This window comes from Dromaius novaehollandiae, chromosome 1, assembly GCF_036370855.1.
Source record: "Dromaius novaehollandiae isolate bDroNov1 chromosome 1, bDroNov1.hap1, whole genome shotgun sequence".
In the NCBI taxonomy this organism is placed as follows: domain Eukaryota; kingdom Metazoa; phylum Chordata; class Aves; order Casuariiformes; family Dromaiidae; genus Dromaius; species Dromaius novaehollandiae.
The window spans coordinates 95,473,215-95,498,642 of record NC_088098.1 but is presented as its reverse complement, the minus strand read 5'-3'; the positions used below and the strand labels follow the sequence as shown (position 1 = coordinate 95,498,642).

The 25,428-nt window shown below is 41.0% G+C and overlaps 1 protein-coding gene across 2 annotated transcripts; it reads right to left on the bottom strand.

Annotated features, from left to right (window-relative positions):
* Positions 1–4: 4 nt before the first annotated feature.
* TMEM45A (transmembrane protein 45A) lies at positions 5–24,310 on the bottom strand. Of its 2 annotated transcripts, none has more exons than XM_026112292.2 (6): positions 23,925–24,310; positions 12,552–12,762; positions 9,876–10,088; positions 9,010–9,194; positions 6,644–6,789; positions 5–5,798 (listed from the first exon to the last, which is right to left on the bottom strand). In XM_026112292.2, exons 2-6 carry the CDS (start codon positions 12,739–12,741, stop codon positions 5,705–5,707), a joined length of 828 nt encoding a protein of 275 aa, XP_025968077.1. In that variant the 5' UTR covers positions 12,742–12,762; positions 23,925–24,310; the 3' UTR covers positions 5–5,704. The 2 variants fall into 2 exon arrangements, with proteins under 2 accessions (XP_025968077.1, XP_064377150.1); XM_064521080.1 differs by lacking the exon at positions 23,925–24,310 and adding an exon at positions 16,655–17,094.
* Positions 24,311–25,428: the final 1,118 nt, after the last annotated feature.

The following is a 25,428-nucleotide window of genomic DNA, read 5'->3' as shown; positions in this document are numbered from 1 at the left end:
GAGGACTGCATTAAGGTACCAGACAAAAGTTGTCTAGTTGCCTCAGCTTTAAAGACAAATGAACCTTCAGAATCAAAATGCCTTGAACTGCCAAATTCACTCTTAATTCAAGCTAGGTTTAGATAAAAGCAAATAAAAATGTTTATTTATAGAATTTAGAACAACGACAAAGCTTTGCAGAAGTACAGATAAGAGAAAGAGAGAAGGCCACATTTAATCTATTTACCGTTGTGATCAGCGATTCACTCCCTCCTTCCAGTATCAGACAAACCCTTTGCCTTACCTATAGCCGCATGTACATCCGTGGTGCTCTAGGAGCAGACCTGTGGAGTGCAATAATTATGCATTACACAACAGCTGTGTTTTGGGGCTCTATTTTTGTTCCACGGACTCAAATGCCCATTAGTACTTGGAGCACATCAGGCACACCGCTGCAGTGCATCTTTCAATTCAATCTCATTTCAAATGACTCCAGTTCCCATGCTCTGATACCTCTCCATGAGGCAAACCAAAGCACTTGAAGTTAGGACCATCTGGTGATGTGCTCCCAAAGTGCTCTCTTCATCCAAACTAAAATGTTTCCTGTGTGTCTCAGCTAAACACTGAAGTGACCGCGAGGTCCCCGGTCTTCCCTGCAAAGAGAATCACACCCCTGCTCTGAGCTGAGCTCCCGCCACACACTGCATCTGCTATGTTTTATAGAGAGCATGGCTGCCAAAATGTGCATTTTACATGATTACCTAAATGGCATCAGGCATGTAGTCTGTCACTGGCTCTTCCTTGTCATCAAACATGAGAGTAAACAGTCTCCCTGGTGACATGTTTGGGGGTAACTGGCCCTAGCCGCAACCTCAGGGGATACGAAGACATTGGTACGTTTGGTTTTCTAATGCAAACTAGCTGATTCCCCAACTTATTTATTTAAAGCTATTTCTAGCTCTTTAAAATTTCTTACTGATTATTTTAAGTCTTCTGCAATTCTTTCAGAACATAAAGATGATATAAGAAAGTAGGAAATGCTGACTTTCTCTTCCTTACCTAGTCCTGGAGAAATTTAAAAGTTTTCTTATGTACATGGAAGTATATACCACTTGAAGTTCTCTATAACTGAAAAAACACCACCTGTAAAATATGTAGGAAAGTGGTATCAAATCCATGGAATGATGGAAGAAAGCCACGCAACTATAATCTTTAATGAATAATAAATTTATCCACCAAAACACAGTTTGAGAGAAGCCAAAATTTCTTGCAAATTTTTGCCAAATACAGTCCCCGAGTGTTAATTTTTAAAAGTGGTCCAAAATATGGAGAAGAAAAAACCCGCAATTATAAACATTTTTCCAAATACTTCAGTTTTTCGGTTTCAGAATGCATTTTCATCTTACAGCTGAAAGAGTTTTTTTTTCTTTAAAGAGAAAAGAGAGCAAAGTTAAATAGGTCAAAACAATCCTAAATATTTTTATTATCAAGCTTGCCAAAACTGAAAAATCCACAGTTCATACAGTCCTGTTCACATGCCTTGCTGACTGCTCCATGGTATACGGAACAGGAGAACAGACCCAAATCTGGGATCCCCTTAACCCCTAGCATTTGACTTTTGTGACTCTGTGGAGATCTACCATCCAAGTCTCAAGAACAGCTATTTTCATCTGTATTGTAAGTGACAGCAAAATGAAAGAATTGTCCAAGTGGGCCATAAGGGTAACATGTCTACCCCGCTTCACTCTGCCCCATAAATGACTATATTTTTCCCCTGAAAACATGACAGATATCTTAGATGAATAAATCATTTTTATTTAAATAAAATTACAGGCATATCTTTTCTATTATTAACTACCATATAGTTTTTTAAAAGGCACCAATATTTAACAATAATTTAAATTTTCTTGAGAGCAGCTACCTTTTTCTGAGTGGTGTTTGTAAACTCGTCAGACTTCCATCCACTCATGAAATTCAAACAAAATCTGTTGCTAGTGGAACGACAAAGGTCATACCTTTTTAACCATAATAGCTACCTTAGTGTTCTAGACACCGCTTTTGAACAATGCTTGAAAAGAATGGGTCAAATGTTCCGCTTAACAAATGACCACTCCTTAAATGGATTGTTTCTTTCTTTTGTGCTACCAAAAATATATTAGGCTGAGAAACTCACTTTAACTTTCACTCTACATGTAGTGTAAACATTAAAAATTAAATCCAAGAGACTACTGTTTCTGTAAGACTTCAGGATCTGTTTTGACTTGCATTTCTTCGAGCTTAAGAATACAATGAGACCTGCTCTTATATGAAGAGTTACTTTTAAGAAGTATATCCTAGAGTTCTTTGCCACAGACTGTATTAGCTTTGTCACTGGAGTTTTTCATAAATGTCTTTGCTATGCATGGTTGCACCTCAGCCAGTAAAGTGAGTCTGATAGACTTATTTTTCCAGTTCTCTGACAATCTGCAGGAGATTCACCGAAAGGGGACATAGGGAGATGCAGATGATACCTCTCAGCAGGCTGAACCCTAATCGAGTTCTCTCACAACAAAACACAGACCTACAACCACTGCTGGAATAATGCCCAGGTGAGAGTCAGAATCGCAAGGCTGAGAAGGTCACAGGGGAAACACTGGCAGGTTACCTCTTTTCTGGCCATCAAGTTCTGGAACTGGCACTTTTTGTTTCTAAAAAAGCAGTTTTTTCAGAAGGAGAATTTGCTAAACACCCTCCAAATTCACAGCTCATTCAAATTATTAAAATATTTAACTCATCTATGGGGCTGACTTTGTCAACTGATTTTGGCTTATCAAGACAAACTTTTGTAATAATCCCCAAGTTCTGCTAGACATAAAACTATCTTCTTCACTTCATAGCACAGCAAAAGCTCTACATCTCAAGAATTCTAATGGGTAAAAAATTCTGCCCTTTAAAAAAAGCTTACAGACAATAGTGATGTAGAACAATGAATTATACCGAAATATAAGATTGTAGTTGGGTGTAATGACACACTGCATTTGGTCAATATTTCCCTGCTACTATTAACAGGCAAGCTCCTCAGAAAACCAGTGGATATTCCTTCTGACTTATGCCAACGGAAAATCTGATTTTAATGGAACTGCACCAGTGAAACTCAAGTCTTAGATTTGCCAAGTTAAGTAGGTATCATTTATTTCAGAGCTTACATTAAGACCACTGTAAAGCCGAGATGAAGAGCTGCAAAAATACCCACACTGATACCTAGCTCACAAGACTGCCCTGAGACAGATTTTAAGTTTGCCAAAATCTCCAAGACATTTCAGAGAAAGGCACTAAAGAAGAGCAAACAATTATTGAGAGAAATGGTGATCTTTCCTTGGCTATGCATCTGCCATTTCCCATTACACATTTCTAAACAAAGAAATGTCTGGGAGTTGACTATTCTCACCTTCAGAATTAGGCTCATCCAGATAATCTCACATCTAGTTCCAAATGTCACTTCATGACACTTAGCAAAAATCTAGAGTATTCTCAAAAATGACCAACTGAAGTATTCTAAGAAGACATCCAAGCTCAGCCATTTTAACATATTTTTCTCCTGCTTGGGTTATCCCTTTAGTTTAGAGACAGAGCACCTTAGTACTTGTACAGTATTAAATATATTTATTCAGAAAAGCAGTGAAGAAACTTGCATTGTTTCTGCCTATGAGGAGCAAAGCACTTCCTTAAGATCTGCTTCAGAATAAACAACCTCACTCACTTTAGAAAGGCAGTGATAAACCTGACATTCTAAAACTTAAGCATTAACAGCACATACAGCTAAGGCAGGCTCTCTTTAAAAAAGAGAAGAAAAGTATGTGGGTCCTGGAAATGAGGTGAATGCTTATGTTCCTTTCAAGGTGAAACAGCCTTGATTTTTTTCTAAGTCTTGGGATCCCTTTGAGCTATAAATTATTTTCTGTGCTTATCTTCTTATGTAGTAGGCCTACTGCAATTAGTAATGTTATGCTACTCATTTCTCCAAATTACACTGAAAAATACAGATGAAGCTCAAAAGTGAAGGGACCAGATCCTGCAACTCTTGTTCATCCACCAGAGTCCAATTCTGCATTCCTTTAGGAGCATATGCAGATATTAGACTAGTGAAAGAAATAGACTTCTATAGTACTAAACCTGATGAATTCATAGTATTTGTACAGAATTTATTGTCCTGTACTAGTGAATTTCCAAAAGTAATTAGAAGACGACAAGATTTTTACAAGAGGTGTTCTGAACGAAGGGAGCTACTTGTCCAGAATAACCACCTCACTACTGATGGATATACAAAGTGGCCCACTGCCATCAGCATTCCTCCTGTGCTCCATCCTCTGCAAAACAGAGTGTACGTGTTGCTGAACAACAAACACTCTCTCCTGTCCACATGCTAATCCATGTCTTTGAAAAGATGCATTTAGAGCTAGAGCTGTACTACAGATGTCCACCCCATGGGGGCAGTGCGCTTACATACAACATAACTTTCTACTGTCTTTTGCCACGTATCTTTTACTTCCTTTTTTTGTACTGTTCAGATTGGAGCACATCCTACTGACACTGAATGCTGCGGAGGAGGGCACCCCGTTTTTCACAGGATCAGGACTTTGGTTTGTCCATTTGAAAAAAGAAATACAATTAAAAAACAATCTTTCTTTTTAATTCAGATCCTGTTGCAATTAGCTAGGCATGGAGTTACTATGAATGAAACACCTGCCCTCACACAGCTCATTATGCACACTGCTTAGAATTTGCTAGGAAGGGATTGGGAAAAGGGTGCAAATCCATCTCATCCACCATTAAATCCAGTTCAACATTACCTGCTCCTGATTATGTGCTGTGTCTGGTCATGTGTCTCTCCCTGAACCCTGCTGAAATTCCACTAAATTCCACTGAAGGAAAGAAAATAACATTGGTGAAGAAACTGCCTTTGTGGTCAGATGCTGCTCCACTGGACACACATCAGCTTTTCTAGAAAAGAAGTCACTCAGTATGCCTGGGAGAAGTAGAGCCAATTCACTGCCTTTCAAAGCCAAAAGATAGGAAAGAGGCAGGAGATCTAGGCATGAGATTAATAATTCCAGTCACTTTTAATTATTATACACCTCTTTGGTCCTCCTATAGAAGTTTGGTAGTGTCTGTATGAGCATGACCAAACCACATACTCTTCAAAGAAATGCGGAATGGATTTGCAGTGAGTAGTTCTTTCCATTTAACATAAAGCTACAAGCAAAGACACAAACGTGTTAGACAAGGCAACTGTTAGACTATCACTTTCTATGTTGTTCTACTGTTTCCAAGGTCTGCACAGTTATTTATGCACAGTGACTTGCAATTCAGCAAAAGCACCTATTTGGACATCTTAATTAGTTCATCTTATCAGTTCCTTAAAAAGCAGAAGAAAAACATTTTGCCTAGCTGTTAATGAGTCTAACTCACAGACTTGATAATGTCCCCTCATCCAGTCCAAGTTTGTCTAATATTAATCTGTTTTTCCACTGACATACGAGATAAGCAAGGTATTAACGGAATCATCACACATCAAGCTTACCCTCTGCAAATAAAAATCTAACTGTGCAGATGTATACAGTACTCCAAAGGATGATATTTGCATAGCAAGTTGTATAAAGGATGAATAAGATGGTAAACAAGTCTAGAAATGAGGTAACAATTCGCCTAATAGTAGAGTGGGCAAACTAGTAAAACCCCATTCATACTAAATTTCATCTTCAGACTCCTGATCTCGTTCAGATGTTTTCAGTAATCCCATCTCCATGGATTGCGACTGTTTAATCTTTGAACGAACTGCCCTGGGAAAAAAAAATAAAAGAGATGTCATATATATCAGAAGTCAGATAGTGACTCAAAGGCTGACCTGGCAATTTTACATGATAATAATCTGTTTAGCTCCTGCATCTCATCAGGCAGTTCGAATGATTTGTTTATGAAGAAAGACTGCAAGAACTGTATATGGCCAAAGCATGATTAAGCAGGGACATTAGAATGGTAAGGGTAAAACAAGGGATGAGAAGCATGTTTAGGACAGTGCACAAAAAGGCTTGGTAATATCCTGCAAACAGAAAGTGATCACCCCTGGTAGAATCAGGCTCATTTTCCTAATGCAGTCAACACTCCAACTGGAGTTTTGTCAGAATTAACACTGGGTGACACAGAAAAGGCCTATTTTTAGAAATAGAGATGAAACTGGCCAGTGAAAAAATCAGGTCTGATTGAGGGAAAGCAGCAACCATGAAGCCTGTGCAATAATCTTCAAAGTTAAGTGGAGAAACCTGATGACTAAGTCACTTGGAATTGGTACAGACAAACACAGGGAGAGAATATGTTGTAGGAAAAAAAGCTCTCTCCTAACTTCTTATGAAATTACGGAAGCGGAAGACTATCAAAAAGAGCTCATTTTATGTGAGAAGCATTGTGTTGTCAGAATGGTACTTTTTGTATGTTATTTCCCCCTTCTACTGAAACAGTGAGCCATATTGTGTTCATTAATTAGTAATATCTATTTTTATTCTATCTTGCAAGACAGTTAATCATTTTGTGAAACCCTTTTGATTTGTCAATGAAACCTCTCTACAGTAAATCTCCTGGCAGAGTAAACAGACAAGTCTCCAAAGTTTTAGTGTTTCTAGCAACTTACCAGCTGACAATTGTATAATTCACTGCAATGATAAGAAAAGCAAAAGCATAATGCCAGCAATAGCACATTGTCAGGAACATCATATTAGTATGATCCATTTGATTCCACTCAGGACTCCCATTTGGAGGATAAAGAACAAAGCCAATCTGTAATAAAATAAAGAAAACATCACCTGACATCTGGTACTATATCAGGTATTACGCTACCCATCACAAGGCAGACATTTCATTTTTTTTATCGTGCTGATTATTTTTGCAATTATTATTGAAAACAGTTTTACAGTCACACTCAGATGTGATGGACAGTTTTATATAGTACTGCAGAAATGCCTTTAAAGATGCAGAGCCAACTCCAGAGGCCTTCTGCTTTTGCTCAGAAAATTATCAAATTGGCCCAACAAGTCCTGCAGCAATCAGAATTGTGCACTATAAGGAGAGGAGCTGATACTCAGCCATGTGTGGTCTGAACTGCAAACACATCACCAATGAGAAAACCTGCCCAGCCATTCACGCGGACTCCCCTCTTCCCAACAGTGTCGGGGAATGTGTTAAATAGTTCAGAACACAAAAAATAAGTTAATAAATAAAGGCAAGCCCTAACTCTATTCCTTCTGGGCAATCCAGGGAAAAGATCAGTTTTTGCAATTATATAAAAATGTAGCTTTCTCACTCAAGGCTATTAACTGGTGTGAAGCACGTCAGTGATTTGGTTATCTAGAGTTGGGAAAGATCAAACTCATACTACTGTATAAGCCAGGGAGCTAATAACTACCATGGCTAGTCAGGGCTCTGACTTGGTAAGCACCAGTCCTCTGTACTGTCTAATACTCTTCAAAGTCACTGCTCAGCAATTTCCTTGAGAATTTTGGAGCCGGAAAGAGGGGGAGAGGAAGAAGGAGGGGAGGAGCGCATTTTGCATTTACATGTAGAGAATTCAATGAATGAAAGCATTGATGACGCAGAAAAAAAGCTCCTTTACTTTTTACAAATTTGCCATTCTGCAGCCAGTATGTGGTTTTTCAGTCACATATACAGTTGAAGTCTAATGCAGGTGTGAAAAAAGCCACACTTGAATCTGTTGTATTTTTAGTTCTTTAATTTTTACTTTGAAACAAAAAACACATTGTTTCTGGAGTAACTTGACTGTTTTGGAGTCAAGTAAAGAAATTACTTGTTTTAAAATTGGACTAGACAGACAATGAAGAATAAATGATTGCATCTAATTATTATAGAACTTCTCAAATCACCAAAGAAAAGCTTGCAAACAAGAAAATAAAACACTAAGTGCTGCAGCACCAGGTTCTTGAGTTCATTTAAAGAAAAAGACTGCAGTTTAGGAGGTCTGTCATCTTGCCAGAGCAAGTATTTAAATATTTGATTTGGTGCTGAGTGTCCAGTTCTCCTAAAGAACAGCAAACGTTTTTATTCATCATGTCTGGCCAGCATATAAAAAAGGGAAGCCAGTCTAGACATGCCGGAAAGAAAAATCACTGGGGTGACCTCAGTTCTCCACTATAAGATCAAACATAGTTACTAACACTCCTATTTCTTTGTTACAAGACAGCATCAATTCATGAAATTCTCTGTCTTGCTCTAACAGTAAAGAATGGATTGCTATCAAGTATCTATTAACCAAATAGAACCACAAATAAACAAAGGCATGGCAGTTCCATTTTGATGAGTTCTTTCTCATCTCAGATAAGCCACATCTCTGAAATATTGAAGTTTAGACTGTTATTTCTTCTGCTCAAATGCCAGAACATTGTAAAACTAGGAAGCTTTGTATCACCCAATGTCTCAATGAAACTCAGGAGCTTCAACACCTCTTGAATATAGTTTGCCACTACTGAAACGTTTTTACAAGGTGGAAAGATACCACAAGTTCAGCATACAAAAGATAATTTCCACCTTCATTCCTCTTTGTGACAATGTCAATGAGTTGCTTGCCTCACCTTTCCTGTAATCTGCTGGGCATTTACTCACTACTCCCACCTCTATGTGGACTGTCTTTGTAAAGGATAGTAAACACATGTTGCTGTAAAATCACTGCCTTTTAGCTTGCAAATTTTGAACAGGATGGTACACAGATCAGAAGGAATATTTAATGATAATAGCAAGGGACAGCTCAGCTAAACCACCTTAGCTTTTTTATTGATTCAGTAGAAGCAAAATGACTTCTTCATCCATAAAATGGATATGATAAATACTTTTATCTCTTTGAAGGGGCATTAAGAGTGAGTTGTAATCTGTGAGTCTTTTGAGATCTGTGTTTAAAAGGCATACTCTATTACTTGTGAAACATCTGCAAAGGGATAAATGACCAAAAGTGGCAAAGGAAGAAACCTCTAAGGCAGAAAAGTCACCCACCTGCCAGAACCAGCTGCCTTGTAATATGCAGAGGCTTGTACGGAGCATTTCTAGTACAATACTGCCACGGAAGAAAACTTCCAGAAATATGCAAATGGCAGCTCCAAAGATAGCAAATAACAATAACTGATGAACATGAATATCCAGCATGGCTCTCCCATGGAGATGGTAACAGAAGAGAAAGCCTGAAATAAATTAAGTGATCAGTTTAAGATTAAATGATCAGATTAAGAGTCATTTTTTTAAGACTGATGCCTCCATATTTCCTCTCTTGAGTTTAGGCTGGAAAATGATATGGGAAGCTACAGCTTTATCATCTTTAATTTAAAAGACATGATAACAGAAAGTTTCCTTCATCTGTCTTTCCAGTGTAACAAGAGGGAAGCTATGAGACATACTGTGTGTACAAAAAATGTAAATCGAGTGTGTCACAGCTTCCAGCATGTGATTCTAGTGCAGGCAAATGCACTCACAGTGGCTTTCAGCTAACAAGTTGGGTACCATATCAGTACCTAAGTTGAAACGAATGCCTCAGCTACTGAGCACTTACTCAAAATAGGCTTGTGCCACTACTCTCACTAGATTTCTGTTACTATCTTAGCTAGTTAGGAAAGCACAGATACACCTGTGCAATGCATGATCATGTTTCTAGGCTGCACCGCAGGCAAATCCTCAGCAGCTTAAAGGAGGGTGAAGACCAATTTTTTTAAAAGCATTTCAGGGAGTTAAATGCTCAACTCCAATAAAAATGCAGGCACTCATTCTCTAAGGCTACTTTGAGAATCCCAGACAAAAGACTGATGCCTGTAAGTACAAATAAACCTTCTAAGTTTCACAGGCATCTCTGCAAAGAGAGGTAAACTCACCTTCAATAAAAACTGCTAATGAAAGCATCATTCTGTCCATGGCCACTGGCAACGCATTTGTCCCATGAGCCACGATGTCAACCAACCCTGAAATGCCGTAAAAGAGATACATGGTGGCATGCTGCCAGTTCATCAAGTGATCCCAGTGTTTTTCCTCATAATTATACAACTTCAGATGAGGTCCATCAGGAACAAACTGCTCAGCCAGCATTCCTGCACATGAAATGAGACCTATTACTAGCTGTCCTAGTGCATAAGGTATAGGCTGACAATAAGTATTTCTACAAGCAATAGAGACTACAATATATCCCAAAGCAGAATAACACTGGTCATTTGGGGTTTTAATGTGGTTTCCTGAGGACTGCTCTGGGTGATTGCCATGTTTTGCTCCCTTCTTCCCAGTTCTGCCATTCTCAATAAAGTTTTTAATGTGTTGTACAAACTCTAGTGAATTGACAAGGAATAGAGGCCTCAAAGATATTAAATCTCTATAAATTTGCAAGAAAATAGGCAGTGGCTAGAGGAGAGATGAAATAAGTTTCTGTTCTGAGGGAAAGACCACAGAGAGAGCTCAAGCATATACTGAGTATCACATAATCCAGAAAGGAGAAAGCCACAGGAAACCAGGCTTCAGTTCCACTGCTGGCAGAACTACCTGCATCTTACAGTTTCCAGCAGTGAAAACGGAGACAGCTATTTTGTGCTGCCTTTTTTTTTAAAAAAAACACAATTGCTATTGTGGTAGTCTTCTGACTAAATTTTTTAGCTGTCTTTTCCAGTGGTTTATATATGAGTTTAACACATGTTAAAGAAAAGAAAGATTTACTGTTTCAGTCCCCTGCAATATGTAGGATAGCATATTTCAAACTTTTAATTCAAAGGGGAACTTTCCTATAAAACCATAAAAGGAAATCCCTCCACCGTGCATACTTATTAAAGATCCCATGAGGATATGCAAAGAGTTAATATTTGAATTGCTGCTTTACCGCTTCCCTTACCTTGGCCCCTTGTTGTGTTGCTAACAAAATACAGTACTCCAGAAAAGGGAAAGCTGCTTTTAAATACTCTATTCGATCAAGGAAGTTTGTGCTTAAAATACATCATGTTTTTAAGCCATGAAAGTTAATTATATTGTTTAGCATAGTGTGTGCCAATATCCCCCTATATAAGCAGATATGCTGCAGAACAAACACAGTGTTTTTCCACCTTTATTTCAAGTACACAGAAACAGCAGTTTTTTACTCCTGCTGCTGCTCTTACTGTTTCTTCTTGCCAGGCTTTCCTGTGCACATTTCAAATGGAATTGAAATTACCATACATTAAAATAACAGCTTTTTTTTTTCAGGGTGAAAACAAAAACACTGGATTTGTGTTTTAAATGCCCGACTATCTCCAGACACTCACTGGGAGATTTGTAAGAAAAATGTCTTCCCCCACGTCTCAAAATGTGTGGTATTATTCAGGTTTTGATAATTTTTTAAGGCATATCAAACTATATACTGTACCCAAAACATCACTTAATTGCTGATATATCTTAACTGATATAACTCCCAGAGGGGAAGGAAAAGTAGGAAGAAGATTTTGGCACAATGTAAGGGGATAAAATCTGCGTCATGATTAGACACCAGGGAATTGTGAGCGTTTAAAGAAGAGTAGATAGCTAAAATATGATCTTAATGTTAAAAATTAAGATCCTTTTCAGCTTGAGGCCCACTTTGCTGAGCTCCCCCGGTCCTCTATTACTTACTTTGTAAAGATAAATTGCTAATATACACCCTGCTAGAATTTGAAGAAGAAGGAGGCATTTCCAAACAACTGCATAGCTCACTAAGCCATCTCCTTGAGTTTATATCCAGGCCAGTCCATAACAGAATGCAAAACAGTCACCCCTCTTGTAACAATTCTGCAGCAATCAGACCTGGAGTTCAGTGTTTTCCTGTGAACATTTTCACTTTCGAGTGCCTTTAATAAAAAAAAGCATCTTCATTTACACATTTGAGCAATAATTCAATGAAGACTACCAACATCTGAAAGCCAGCAGGCCCTCTGAAACCATTCAAGGCAGTAGGTTGAGTTTGCTAGCTTCAAAATAGCCAAACAATGCCCCTACTGTCTGGAGCTAACAGTTTGCATGTGAGAGCCCCGCAGCCAAATAACGCATCTCCCTCCCTGGAGTAGTGCACAGTGCATGAACATTCAAATGGAACATCTGTGAAGCAGCAAGGAGATCGTAAAGAAACTCCGAAACATTGTAAAGAAGCTCCATCTATACACCGAGACTGTGTCGCAATCATAAGTATATAATGAATAATAGTAGCATCAGTAGTTCTTAGATTCCTAGTGTTTAAAGGTCAAGAGGAATTAAGTAAAGCACCGAGTTTGACCTCCATGTCCATCAAAAACATACCAGATCTCCCCCCACAGTTTTGTTTATTGAGCCCAACAGCTTGTATCCATCTAAAGCACTGCTTCAGAATGGCATCCTCTCTTGAACTGAAGACAAAAAAAATGGGGAAATTTTACGGTAATTGTTCATAACACTATGCTTCTTGCAACACTAATCAAAAAAATATCAGCACTTGATATGTCTTATCAGAGAACAAACTTGGAAAAAAGTATGAAAAAGCATGGCCCTTTGCATTTTTATTAATTTCCTCAAGAAGGTATCTAACTTACCAATCAGGGCAAAGACAGCTTTGATGATCCCCTCAACAAATTCCAGGCGCTGAAATCCTGCCCTGGAACCAAGGTAGCAAGCATTCTTGTTTTTTCGACAGACATACTTCAGTGGATACTTCACTGACCACCACAAGCCAAAAAGAAGGAAAAAGCTTCCAGGCAGGGCATGACCTTTGAAATTGCCCATGGTTTTCTACTACACAACAACCTGGAGGTAAATAAAAAACACAGACTGATTATTGGAATGGTGGGAAAATCCCATTGGACATAACTTGAAAGTCTCACCCTGCACAGATCAAAAGAGCATAACTGAATTAAGCCCTCACACTTTATTTAAAATTAAATAGCATTTGGGTACTTATTTTCTGTTCAAATGCTGTTCAGAACACCCAGCTGCTCTCCCGAGTTTCTTAAATTTGCAGCACACAAACAAGTCACCCAACTGCAAAACAGTTGACCTGAAATGCAAAGCTTGCAGTTGACAGGTTAAGAGAAATAAGGCATAGCACACTATGTCATGCTGTTGAAATTATACTAGCAGAAGAGAGAACATTAATACTCAAAACCGAGTTCTTCCACCTTTACGGTGTTATATGTTTCTTTGCAGCTGACTGAACAAAAAATTAATTGTGCATAGATACAACAGGTAACTATTCACTAATAAATTATACTTTGCCTATCAATCCAGTTGCCTATCAATCCAGATGTCTCAGTGTGATTTATGAACATCCAGTAATTCTCAATATTTGATAGGTGAATTATGAACCTGCGACCAGAGGCCTATTATCCTCGTTTTATACTTAAGTATGCTAATATGATTATTATTTGGCCAGTGTTATACAGTCATATGGTCATCAGCCGGAAATTCCCAGCTTCTAGGAGAGTTAACTCCAGGGGCTTCTTCATTAAAATTAGAGTTCGAATATTCGATGGCAGTTTTTCTTTAAGCTCGTATAAACTGAGGTATTGTGCATCATGACCCAAAGCATATAAAATTTCTGTACAGACAACACGTAATCAAGGAAAACCACTTTCGAAGCCTTAACAGTCTGTACTTTCTGTTATTACTGTTGCTGACTTAAAAATCTAATCACCACAGTATACTGGAGCAATCTGGTTATTAACAGAATATGGAGGCCCCAGTATATTTTTCTTTTAAGTAAGGATTTCCCATGGTCAGCTCTGCACAGGAAGTTTTAAACTGTGGTTTGTGGGCCATGGAGTACTTGCAGACGATTCATGTAGTGCTGGCTGGTCAAGTAGCATTAGCCCTCTCCTGTTCCTGCAGGCTAAACACCACTGAAAGCTGTTTCTTTTTTTTTCTTTAAAGAGAAACTTTTCCATATACGCAGGTTGCAAAGATGCCATAAGACTATTACCCAATTGCATGAGGAGAGGTGACCTACATAGCCACAAAGGAGAAGAAAAAATAAAAAATGACTGCTCACAAGTGAAAAAAGGAAGGATTTAAGGGCTCAGGCTGATGTAGATCCAGTTGTTGAAGCAGTTCCTGCCCCCAGCTGTCTGTACCGCCCTCTTCCAGAGCTGATTTCTGCCTGTATAAACGCTGGGTCGCACACACATTCCTGCGTATTTGTTTAAACTGCCATGCTGGGCTGTGGGCTCTGCACACAGCGCGCCCGCTGCAGCCTCAAAGCCTCCAGCAGGGCTGGTAGCTACCGGGGGGCATGAAATCACTTCAGCTGGCTGTGCCACATCCCTAAGAGCCCTGCGCTATCATGAGTTTTAAAAGCTACCCCTGGATAAAACACCTCTTAGCTCATTTCTAGGGACTTATTACTGAATTAGAAGAAACAGGACACATGACATGGGTTGCCAAAGCAAGCCCATTTCTTCATCTGTCTTAACTGGTATTGCCAATGCTTGTATCCACGTATTCAAGTCTGAAAAAGGACTGTAAGCCTGATGGCATGCAGCCTGAGAAAGGGTGGCAACCCCTGGCCAAGAGCTTTGTCTAAAGCCCTGCAGAAGCAGTGCCCTGTCAGCATCAGGGGGACAGCAGGTCTACCCCCCACCTTCATTTGCACACCCACTCTTTTGAGACATTTCTGTTGAAAACAGCTTAGCTAAAAGCTTGCAGCACAGGCAACATGTTAAGAGGATGTTGGGCAAGGCATAGGTAACCAGCTGTGCACAAGACAGCCTGACTAAGCCATTGTAGTAGCCAAGTGTGACATCCGAAAACATGCAGGGTGCAGGAACCCACACAAACAGGTAACGAGGGGTGGGCAGTTGTTTATTTTTGTGAAACAGAAAGGACTCCATTTGCAGTTTCTCTTTTTTAGGGAGGGGAAGGCTCCTGAATGTCACTTTTCTCTTTGCAAGAAAAAAAGCAAAGGGGTTGAGAAAAAAGCAAGTCCAGCTGAGTTTATACCTGCATGTTTTGTTTGCTGCTTGCAAGTGGGGAAAGCGCTGCTCATTCCAGAGCAGCCTGCAAAGCAATCTGGTTCCCAGCTGTGTGGTTTGGGGACTCAGACCCACACATTACACCTGGCCTCAGCTGTATCTTGAAAGAGTTGCATCATTTTAGCACACCTTTATTTCAAGGATTTTGATTAGTTTGTGCATCACTGCCAGTAATCACTAGGCCCTCATTTGCCTCAGAAAAGGGCAATACTCTTAGGAGCTGAAGGCTGAGTCTCCTGAAGGTGCTTGGGCATCAAACTTTGAAATAGTTCATTTGTTTTGAAAGCCTTAATTTCTGTTTCTTCTAAAAACTGCTGGCCTGACTGGCACAGCTGTCTTTTTAGAGACCTGTTAATTTTGTCTTCCTTTGAATTAAAGAAGGAAGGGGGGAGTAGGGAGTGGCCTTTCTTCACCCTATGTTTGATCTCATTGAACACCATTCATTAGATGGATTTTATTCATTAGGTATTTTGCTGTTCACCACAGGTATGTGGCACTCCAGCTGAAAAGACTCACCCTGTACCACACATCAAAGCAAGATACTGGATTAAAAAGGTAAATGAAAGCCCTGCAAAGCCCACCACAAGAAGGAGATTAGAATTGCAGTTAGATTCAGAGGAAGATCAGGGTGTTACCACAATTTGTAGTATACAACATAGGAGACTTTCAAAGTAAATCTCAGTCTGTAAGCTCACATATGGGTTATTTAGATCTCTAGTACTGCAAAATTTTTCTGCCCTAAAACATCAAGGTGAACCATCAGGATATTTTGTTAAAAATAAGGCAATAAAAAAGAAAAGGAAAAGAATGCTACAACAACTACTGTTGCATACACAACATAGAAAAGCAAAAAAAAATGGACGCTCTTGCACTCCAAGCAACGCAATCAAATGCTACTAGTTTGAGGGAGCATAAACTTCGGTCTGAGCCCATCCAAAAATGCTGGAGTTTATTTGCATGCTTTCCCTAGAAACACCCATCAGTTCAACCACTGACACGTTGCGGCAGACCCGTGCGACATTAAAGCTCAACACGCTCCGACTGGGATGGGAATTAGGCGGATTAGACGTTGAGCCCTGAGCAAACGTGCCAAAGGGTTGTGACACAGCTGCCTCAAAACTGCTGGAAATTCCCCAAATTCACAAAATTTCCCATAAGCAAAATGGCTGCCGTCTCCCGCTGCTGCCCGTGGAGTTTATTTCTGCGAGGCCGGAGGTGGCCTGCCACCACCACCATCTTCTGTCTGATCCCTTTGATCTGTTAGAACCGGTTGAGTCCAGCTTCTGCCTCGCCCAGGCCCAGGGCCCCACCTGGGACCGGAGGCACCATTTTAGCTCAGGCGCTCCTGCCAAGGCCAGCCCCGAATGGCGCCATTGAGGTGCCTGTCCCCGGGGACCGACTTCCCCCACCAGGCTCCCTGGCGCCGCCTCGTCCTGCTCCCTGGCGCCACCCCCTGCGGCTGCCCCAGGCATCACCCAGCCCTCGGGGAGGTGTGGGGCACGCCGGGAGGGCAGGCGGCCATCATGGCACCTGCAGGCCTTAACCTCTGTGACCGCCCTCCCCCAGGACCCACCAGCCCTCCCCGCGTGCCCCTTCCCATCCTGAGCAACGCCGCGTGGGGGCCCATGCCCCCTTCCTGAACTGCCCCTGGTGGCTTTCCCCCACTATCCTACCTTTCTTTTGCCCTGCGGATGGGCCCAGCTGTCCTGCGCGCCCAGTTTAGGCACCAGGGAGCTGCGCCCCGCGGGACAGGGCAAGCTGGAAAAGCACTGCCTGGGGAAGAGGACAAACAGGTAAGTAAGATTAATAAGGACAACAGTATCAATGGTCTAGATCGGTTACAAGTTTTAAGTACTAGGTAATGCTTCTGCACCTGGCTGGTGTAAGGAATGGGCATCATTTACAGCTACTTGTAAACGCGAGGCTTTTTTCCTTATGTGTACAAGCTGAGTGTAGTTTTTATTGGAATAATCGCAGAAAATGCGGCAGGGTTTAGCTTTTTCCAGTAATTAGCAAGCTCGATGGTATTGTAAAGGTGTTTTAACGCACACACACGGAGACACTTTGCCAACCAAGTATAGGTTGCTGACAGTAGCCCAAAAATTCCCCATGTAACAATAACACTTTGTGTGCTTCCGGCGGCCCTTCGTGCAGGCGGCCTGCGCCTTGCACATCAGCGTCGGGCAGCAATATAGGGAGAGGTTGGGAGAGGGGACAAGCAAGTATAGTTTCCAAATTAGCATTCAAAAAAAGGCTTACGGTTTTGTATGCATTAAAAGTTACCTTTTTAGCCTGAAAATTATCTCACACTGGCAGAAGAATGAAAGGAAGATAAGAAACAGACTTAAACGACTGATTTAAAGGTCTTACAGGTTCTTTGTGGGTGATTCCATAACTTTCACTGGTTTGATTCACGGTCTCTTGAGGCTGTCAAGGTGGGGACTAAAACACGATGGGCAAGCTGTGTGGAGAAACTCGTTATACCACCCAGTTATTCAGACAGCTTTTCAATCACCTTTCAAAGAACTAAATTAGTTTCCTTTTCTCACTTCCAAAGAAAGTTAGAGGCTAAGGCAACTCCCCCTACACTGGCTCAGGATGCAAACAGTTGTTCAGTCAGAACTAGCCATACAGCACGTAGTTCCCCTTCCATGCACATACTTCTGTCAGATCAGTATGCCTGGTAATTTCCTGTGTTTTTCAAGCCCTGAAGGATGTTAAAGAGGACGGTCAACCAGAAACATTTTTTTTTCCCAAAAATGATACAAGTTCTGAGGCCACAAACTCACTCTTCTGCAATGTATTAGTTTCTGCTGCAGAACTGCATAACAGAAGTTAAAACTGAAGAGTAAACATTTGCAAAGTTCCTGCAATGGTAAAAATAAAGTGACATTTTTCTCCCATATAATTAGATTTCTCCTATATAATTAGATTTTTCTTATATAATTAGATTAGGAAATAGCAGTGTGGAGTGTGTAGTATTTGCTACAAAATGTTTATTTATCCCTAACACTCACAGTAATCAATCATCATGCCAGTAAGAATAATGCACACAGTTAAGAGGAGGAAATAACGCATTTGTACATGCTTTCTTATCGGTGCACAAATTGTGATCATACAGCTTCTATCGAAAATTTAAATCCAGTAGAGCCCAAAGCATCTGAGATGAAGAAAGTCACGGACAATTTTACTTAAATACTGAAGTTTCATATTTGCACTTAAAGATATATTTGCAATTGAAGTGCCTTTTGCCCTGCAGTTATGGAATTGTAAACATCGTGGAGAACCATGCTGAACAGATCTGAAAAACAATGTTTTATGTAACTGCTTTGTTCACAAAATGCAATACTGATCTCGTGTCAAGACTGAAAGAGCCACTACAACCCAATGTTACTAGATGAGATCACTGCCTTGGTGTTAAGGAAATAACCAGCTGGCATCTATAGCTACTTCTGAATTAAACCGAAACCAGGTATTGTGTATGCTAATGAAAACAGGACTCAAGACTTCTTGAAATGCTAAAAAATTACAGTACAGTCTTGATATAAGGGTGTGGGAGATAAAGAATTTTTGATCAGAAAAAGCTGTCATGAATAAGCGTCTCCCTAGCCCATAAAAGAGGAATTCACTCCTTGTAGAAATATTCAGGCCTACAAGACTTGGATGAAAAACAAAAATCCCAGAGGGCTAATGACTAGAAGCCTACATACTGATCTGAGAAAGGAGGAAATCCAAGATACCATCCCTCATACTGCTGAGTTCAGGCCTACAACCTTAGCTACTCTTTTTACTTTTTTCAGTACCTTCCATTTGTCAACAACTTCCGAGATACTCATGCTTCCAAGTCCTTCCCATCCCTTAGCTGTGTTTTTTCACCTCTAGTGACCCTCGGTTTTCTGGATTTCTTTTGCCTTTCTCTGCGCATCTGCTGATACTGTTTCTGCTCCCATATTACAGCAACCTATCTCCAGGGGTTATCCAGGGACAACAAACACTACATAACAATGGCCATTGGCCATTGGCCAATTACCATTGGCTCTCAATATCAGAGCAGCTGCTGCTCCGTGGATATGAAATTTTTAGTCTCCAGGGCTGCCAATTTGGAACCTTTAGTCACATCACCAGAAGTTTAAAAAAAATAAAAGCAAAAAAAGCAGATTCAACTTTGTAATTGCACGGGATACATAAGAGTTACTTTTCCTATGAAAGAAGCTCAGCTTGTTTATTGGCCATACAAGCTGCTATTTCCTAGCACTGCTTGAAATAATGGGAAAAATAGCAAGGGGGATGTAAGTAAATTATTGCAGGTATAAGAATGCTACCTCCTGCGGGAGTATGTTTGACCATAGCCACTGCAGCCACTTTCCTGCATGCGGGAAATCAGCAGTAGCCCCTGCCTCCCGTAGGGTGACCTTCCAACCGTCCCCACTGCAAGGCAGCAGTTTCCTTGCCCACAGAGGACACAGCAGGAACCGCTGCCCTCAAAGCAAGATGCTGCCAGAGAGTGGCTCCTGGCAAGATGGCAGATGCTAGTGCCTGCTGAACACTGCAGAGCACATTTGTGATAGTGTGTGGCAGCAGCTGAATATAGCCAGACATGGTATGGTGGAAGGACATGCTGCTAAACCATACTGCAGCACCCTGGAAACCCTTCACTCACATTGGAGGTCAGCTCCCCTTTCCAGTCCACCACGTGCTGGACTCAGGTAGCACTGTCTCCTGATTTTAACCTGAATTGTGCCACATGCTGAAGTTCTCATATTCTCCCTCCCTGATAACAAGTCAGTTCTTATCATCTTTATCATCTCTAAAACATCCCAAGTCACTTTGCTGAACAACCTCTGCAGGATCCTAGGCATCTCTGAAGAACCACAACCAAGCAGAAGTCACACCACCTGCAGAGAGCATGCTCCCCGAGTGGTCTAAGCCAGTTTGTAAGGTACAGTCTCTCTCTGTAGTTCCAAGTGTGCTGACATGCATGTTCATTCTCTGCTTACTGACAGAGAGGCTAGAAAAAGGTCAAGAGAGCAAAAGTTGGTTATGTCAGCTGAAGATTTAGAGCTCAAAGCACAGCTCTGGAGAGGTGATGAAAGAAAACATGATTTGGTTTCTATTAGCATCCCCTTTATGGGAGTCCTTTTCCAACTGCTTAACAATACAATCAGTATCTAATACACTCTAATAAGACAGTGAAGCTGACAGGACTGCTCCTATAAAAAAGGGTATGACAAATATTTGTAATAATTACTAATGACCGCTGTGAAAAATCCTGCATTTAACACTTAGCCTTTTACAGGCTGTTAGAACTTGCTGCAATTGTTATTTATGTTTCCAAATATTTCAAGAAGGCAGGAAGACAAAAAGACACAAACAAACAAACAAAAGGAAACTAAGGAAACTTTAAGTAGTCTAAAATGGTATTTTCCACCTGCAAAGTAGCCAGGTCTGAAAGATAACACTGAGGAGCTCTGTTCTTGAAGAAAGATGGGTTTTCAGGTACTGCTGAAGCACAGGGCTTGCTGATCTTAATATGAACAATAATTCTTCTTTTGCAAGGGTTGTTCCCTTACTGTAACAACCAGTTGCTGTACAGAAAAGGCATTAAGATTTCATTTCATTTTGTAGAATCCTGGATATTGAGGTGCCTTTGGACAAAAAAAGAATATTATAAAGAAGATCCTATTTTAGAGAATCATCAGGCGCTAATAAAATCTGATAAGCAGAAGTGTCATGCTCTGCCATGGATCTGAAGTTCGCATCTTAAGGATAGCATCAAGTTGACAAAATGGGAAGGGAGCTAGTTGCAACATATGCAAATGCATTAATATATTTGTTTTTGACAGTATTCATAGGAAGAACTCAGTTTTCCTACAACAAAATTACAAACCAGCTCAATTACACCAGGTGATGCTCATAACTGCTCATAACTGGACAACAAGCAGGTGACACTTGCAATAGCTGAACTTCTACTGTCACCTGGTAGGGAGGGCAATGGAGACCAGAAAGAGAGTAGGCACACAAGCCCAGCATATTGGCTTCTTGTGGGAGCCTGTGCTGTATTCTGCTGACCCCTGTGAGATCCAGCCTCTTTTTCTGGAATCTCTGTTTCCTGAAGTTTTTCGATTAAGTGATACTCTACTTTCAGCCAGGCTGTCTGTCCATGGAGTCCAGTTAGGTAGCACGAGCCCTAACAGCTCTCAATGAAAAGGCAAATAAAGTGACTCAAAATACATGTTTACATGTCATGGATTTGGATGCTGTAACCAATGATATTTGAGTGCTTGGGTCTTGCAATGTTGTGTTGTGACAAGAAGAAAAATGAAAGGTAGGAGGCTTTCTTGTAAGTAGCTGCTGTACATCCATGCAACAGAGTAGAAATTAGGTCAAAGCACTTACCTAGTGGTGGGTACAGTTGCAGGATTTGTACCTAGAGTTTTGCCTTGACACACTCGCCTTTTTACTTGGAAATCTTTTCTACAAGATGTGTCTGTCAGTCAGGATGCTCAATGTACTGCTTGTCACAGGGGCTCCCAAATGCACTGCATCTACCAGATACTGCTTGGGGGAAACACATTTTCCACAACAGAAAGATAAATGGGCCAGGAGATAAAAAGAAATGGAAAAAGGAGAAGATGTTGGCAAGGCAATCTATAACATTGATAATAGATGAAGTTAGCCCAACTAGAAAAATCAAAATGCACCTGAGAAACAGGTATAGTTTCTCTTTATAGCTCCCCTTTAGTTCACCTTGTACTCATTAGAGGGGAATCAGCTAGATCTAATGTAACAGGAGCTGAAAATGAAGAGTCCTCCATAATGGAGGGCTACAGTACCAGCAGCATCAGTTTGGCTGCCCCTTGGCAGACAGGACTCCTAATGAAATGAGCAAGAATATTGCTATGGAATAGAAGCTTTTTAATTCAATCAGACGAGCATCTGCAAGCAAGAAGCTGTGCTCTCTTCTAAAGCCATTGACATTATGGATGCTACACTCTGTATTACAGAATGTCTCAAGTGCAAGGTCATGCAGAGAAATAGTTTTAGGAATTCTACTAAGATAGCATAAAAATGTTATAGAAGGCCCTGATTTAGGCATAATTTGATTAAGAGGGATTTACTCTTTTTTTATATTCTGATGGAAAAAGCAGCACCAGAACTCAAGGTCTAGCTTGTGAGGCGCAATAAGACAGGAGTGCCACTCCAGTGTGCCACTCACTTTAAAACTAAGATCTTTCCAAGATAATGTTTAATTATTTATAATCCCTAGTCTTAGGAACTTGCCTTGCTCAGTAAGTACCTGGGAAGAGAAGATCCAAATGACTGCTGCCTACTGCAAGTGAACCTGAGAGTGTTTTGGTTGCATCTAAGAAACAGAGCATAAGCCAGTTGAAATGACAGGAGTTTTGACAGTGAAAAGTCTTGACTGATTTATGCCTTAAGCCTGAAAAAACAGAGGCGCATTTCTGAGCTACTGCACTGGCCATTTGTGGTACTGAAGAAGAAGATATGTACAGGCAGATTTAATGTACAAAAAAAAAAAAAAAAAAAAAAAAAGTAAACAGAGAGGACTTTACTTAAACACCAGCATAATTGTTTTAGCCACTCCTAAAGAGTGGCTTCACTTCATTTTACTTTTTCTGCCTCAGCAGTTATTTCTATCCACATTCTTCACAACTGAGAGAAATCTGTTTGTTTTACCCAGCTCCATTTGTAAAGAAAAAAACATGGGAAAAGCCTTATATAAGTAACACTGAGAAGTGGTGAAAGCAATTTGAGTGAGCTTCAGAAAAGGTAACTCTAGAGTCAATGATCAATTTTTCATCTAAAATAGATATTGGATATATTCCTTTTACAAATGACAAACTACTCATGGTTACAAATGGTGCAAGGTATGTCATAATTTAAGAGATCTTCAAAACCAGTAACATAAGTTAACACAAAGTTATATGTACTGAGAAATCATGAGTTCTAGGTGGGTAAATGCAAACTAATCATCAGACCTTTGGTTTAGAAATGAGGAAATATAAACACTTTGTTTTTAAGTACTTATATGTTTTAGTTCCTAAGCTCTGAAACTTCAAAAAGTCAGTTACCAAAAAGATAATGAAATGTTTGGTACCATGTCAAGTATTAAGCACTATCAGGAGAGTGGAATATAATTTAGGGCTGAAAACTGGAACAAAATGGAACACATGCAGGGACTTTAAATGTTTTTCCAAGGATTATTCTATTTTGAAATAGAGAGACTGAGATAATCTAATTTTAGGGTTTCTGTTATTTAGTAAGTAGACACAACTACATTTAAATTCTGTTGATTTTACCTTGACATTTAAGATTGGATGAACATCTTAGTTTGAAGCATCCAAAGATGAGGAAGGAAAAAAGCAGTGCAAGAAGCTTACAACTAAAGCAAATGTTTTAGTCACATCTCTAACATTAGAAAAACCCCTGTTTAATGATTCAGAATCACTGCTGCAAAAACCCTCATACCTGGGGGAAAAGTAATCTGGATGTACAAAAGGGGGATAGTGGGATTTTAACGCTAGCAGCCTCTTCAAAAGCTATTTCTGATTTCAAGGTCCATGCTCATGGAGTTTATGTCAAAAACCCTGCAAATGGAGCAAGTTAGGACCAACACGGAGTAAGCTGAGGATCAAACATCTGAGGATCTTAAAACTGCTTCCACCATGAATTTGCAGTCACAGTGAGGTTACGTTCAGTGCTACACGTACTTACATGCGATCGCCTTTGCTGCGGTCAGGCAAGTTACCCAGAGCCAGTGCTAGCAGCAGCACCTCTGTGAAACAGGCGTCCCCCGTCGCCTTCTGGAGGTGCCTTTGCGGGGGCTGCGGAGGTGGACTGACACTGCGCGGCCACGCAGCTGCGAGGGAGATGGTCCCCCTTCCTCATACCCAGGGTTAAAAAGAGCTAAAACCCCCTTACCTGCCCTGGCCTGTTTCCTTGCAGCCTCCTGCCTTCTCGCAGCCCCTTCCTCCTGCTTTCCCCCTTGAGGCTTGCACCGAAGCTGGCTGAGCTGCCGGCGCCACTGCCCTGCGTGAGCCTCAGGGACGTGGGTCCCTCCCAGCTGCGGCCGCCGCGGGATGCACCGCCGCCGCCGCTGCCACCCAGATGTTGCGCTACCGCCGCCCAGATGTTCCCCCGGCGGCCCCTGCCTGCAGCAGGCGGTTCCTCCCCCGCAAGCTGGCCTCGCCCCGCCAGCGGGAGCCAGGGCAAAGTGAAGTAAAAGGGGCTTCGGGAAAATCAGCTGTTGGCTGGAGTTAGTGCCTGCCTGCTGTTTGTCCCCTCCCCGCTCTGCTGAGCTTTCCAGGAAAAGCAAAGTTGTGCTGCCAGTGATGCTGTCGTGGCGGTCCAGCGACAGACACGGTGGCATTCACAGGCAGAGGTAATAGCTTTCCTCAGACCAGCCATTCTAGTAAAAGGCTGAGATTTGGAAAAAAGTAAAGCAACTTTCCAGCACACAAACCCTCCTTTGATCACTGCTGTATAACAGGCTTTTTTTTCCTGAAGATCGTGATATTCTGTCCAAAAATAAGCACTCGTCACTGCAGTTCCTGTAATTTCACAGGAATGTATGGCAGAGCCCTGAACCCAAAAGAAGAATGTCTAAAAATAAAATTGAAATGATGAAGCCACAGTGTTATTTGCAAATGTCATACTGTAGTAAACGGTGTCAGTAACATTACTGAATCATTCACAGTATAGTCAAAAGCAACTTATGCTGCTCTACCTTTGGTGTGTGACCCCCGCCCCCCCCCCCCCCCCCCCAGGACAACACCAGCCTAATCCTCAGATCTTAACTACAGCAAAATCCTCCTGTGAAGTGTTTGCCAGGAAGTTGTGATCAACAGGTTTTGAAGCTCTGTTTAAACTTCATCAGAAGTCTCCCTCACCCTTTCCTGCCTTGTTAGCCTCAAGCTCTTGTGGTGCCTATCTCCTCCCGTAGCTCTTGGGATAGCCTTTGATGCCAAGCTTTCCTCCTCCCCCCACCGGCTATCCATTACTTGGACTAAATTCGGAGAACACTCCTAGTCCCCTAATTTAAAACCTCTGCCTCTTAGGAGCCAGAGCCTTTTTGCTCTAAGAAACTTGTGGATGAAATTAACTCCACATAGGATTAAAACTTGGATATAAGGTGCCTGTTTGGCCTGTTTTACCTTTGGTTATCTCCTCAGACAGGTCTGTCCATGGCTGTCTCTTTACTCTGCAGTTACACTTTCACTGTCAGACAGATAGTACTATAGCAAATGCACTTTGTATCTGGCAAGCAGATGCTTTTGCAGGTTGGGAGATTCAGTGGGTACAGAGAAAAAGTGAATTAATACTTTCCAGAAGGACCATCTCTCTCTCTAAACAGAGCTTCAGAATCCAGCTTCTGTGGCAGCCACTCCTCTTTCTTGGCCTGAAGTGACTTCTTCTGCAATTTTTT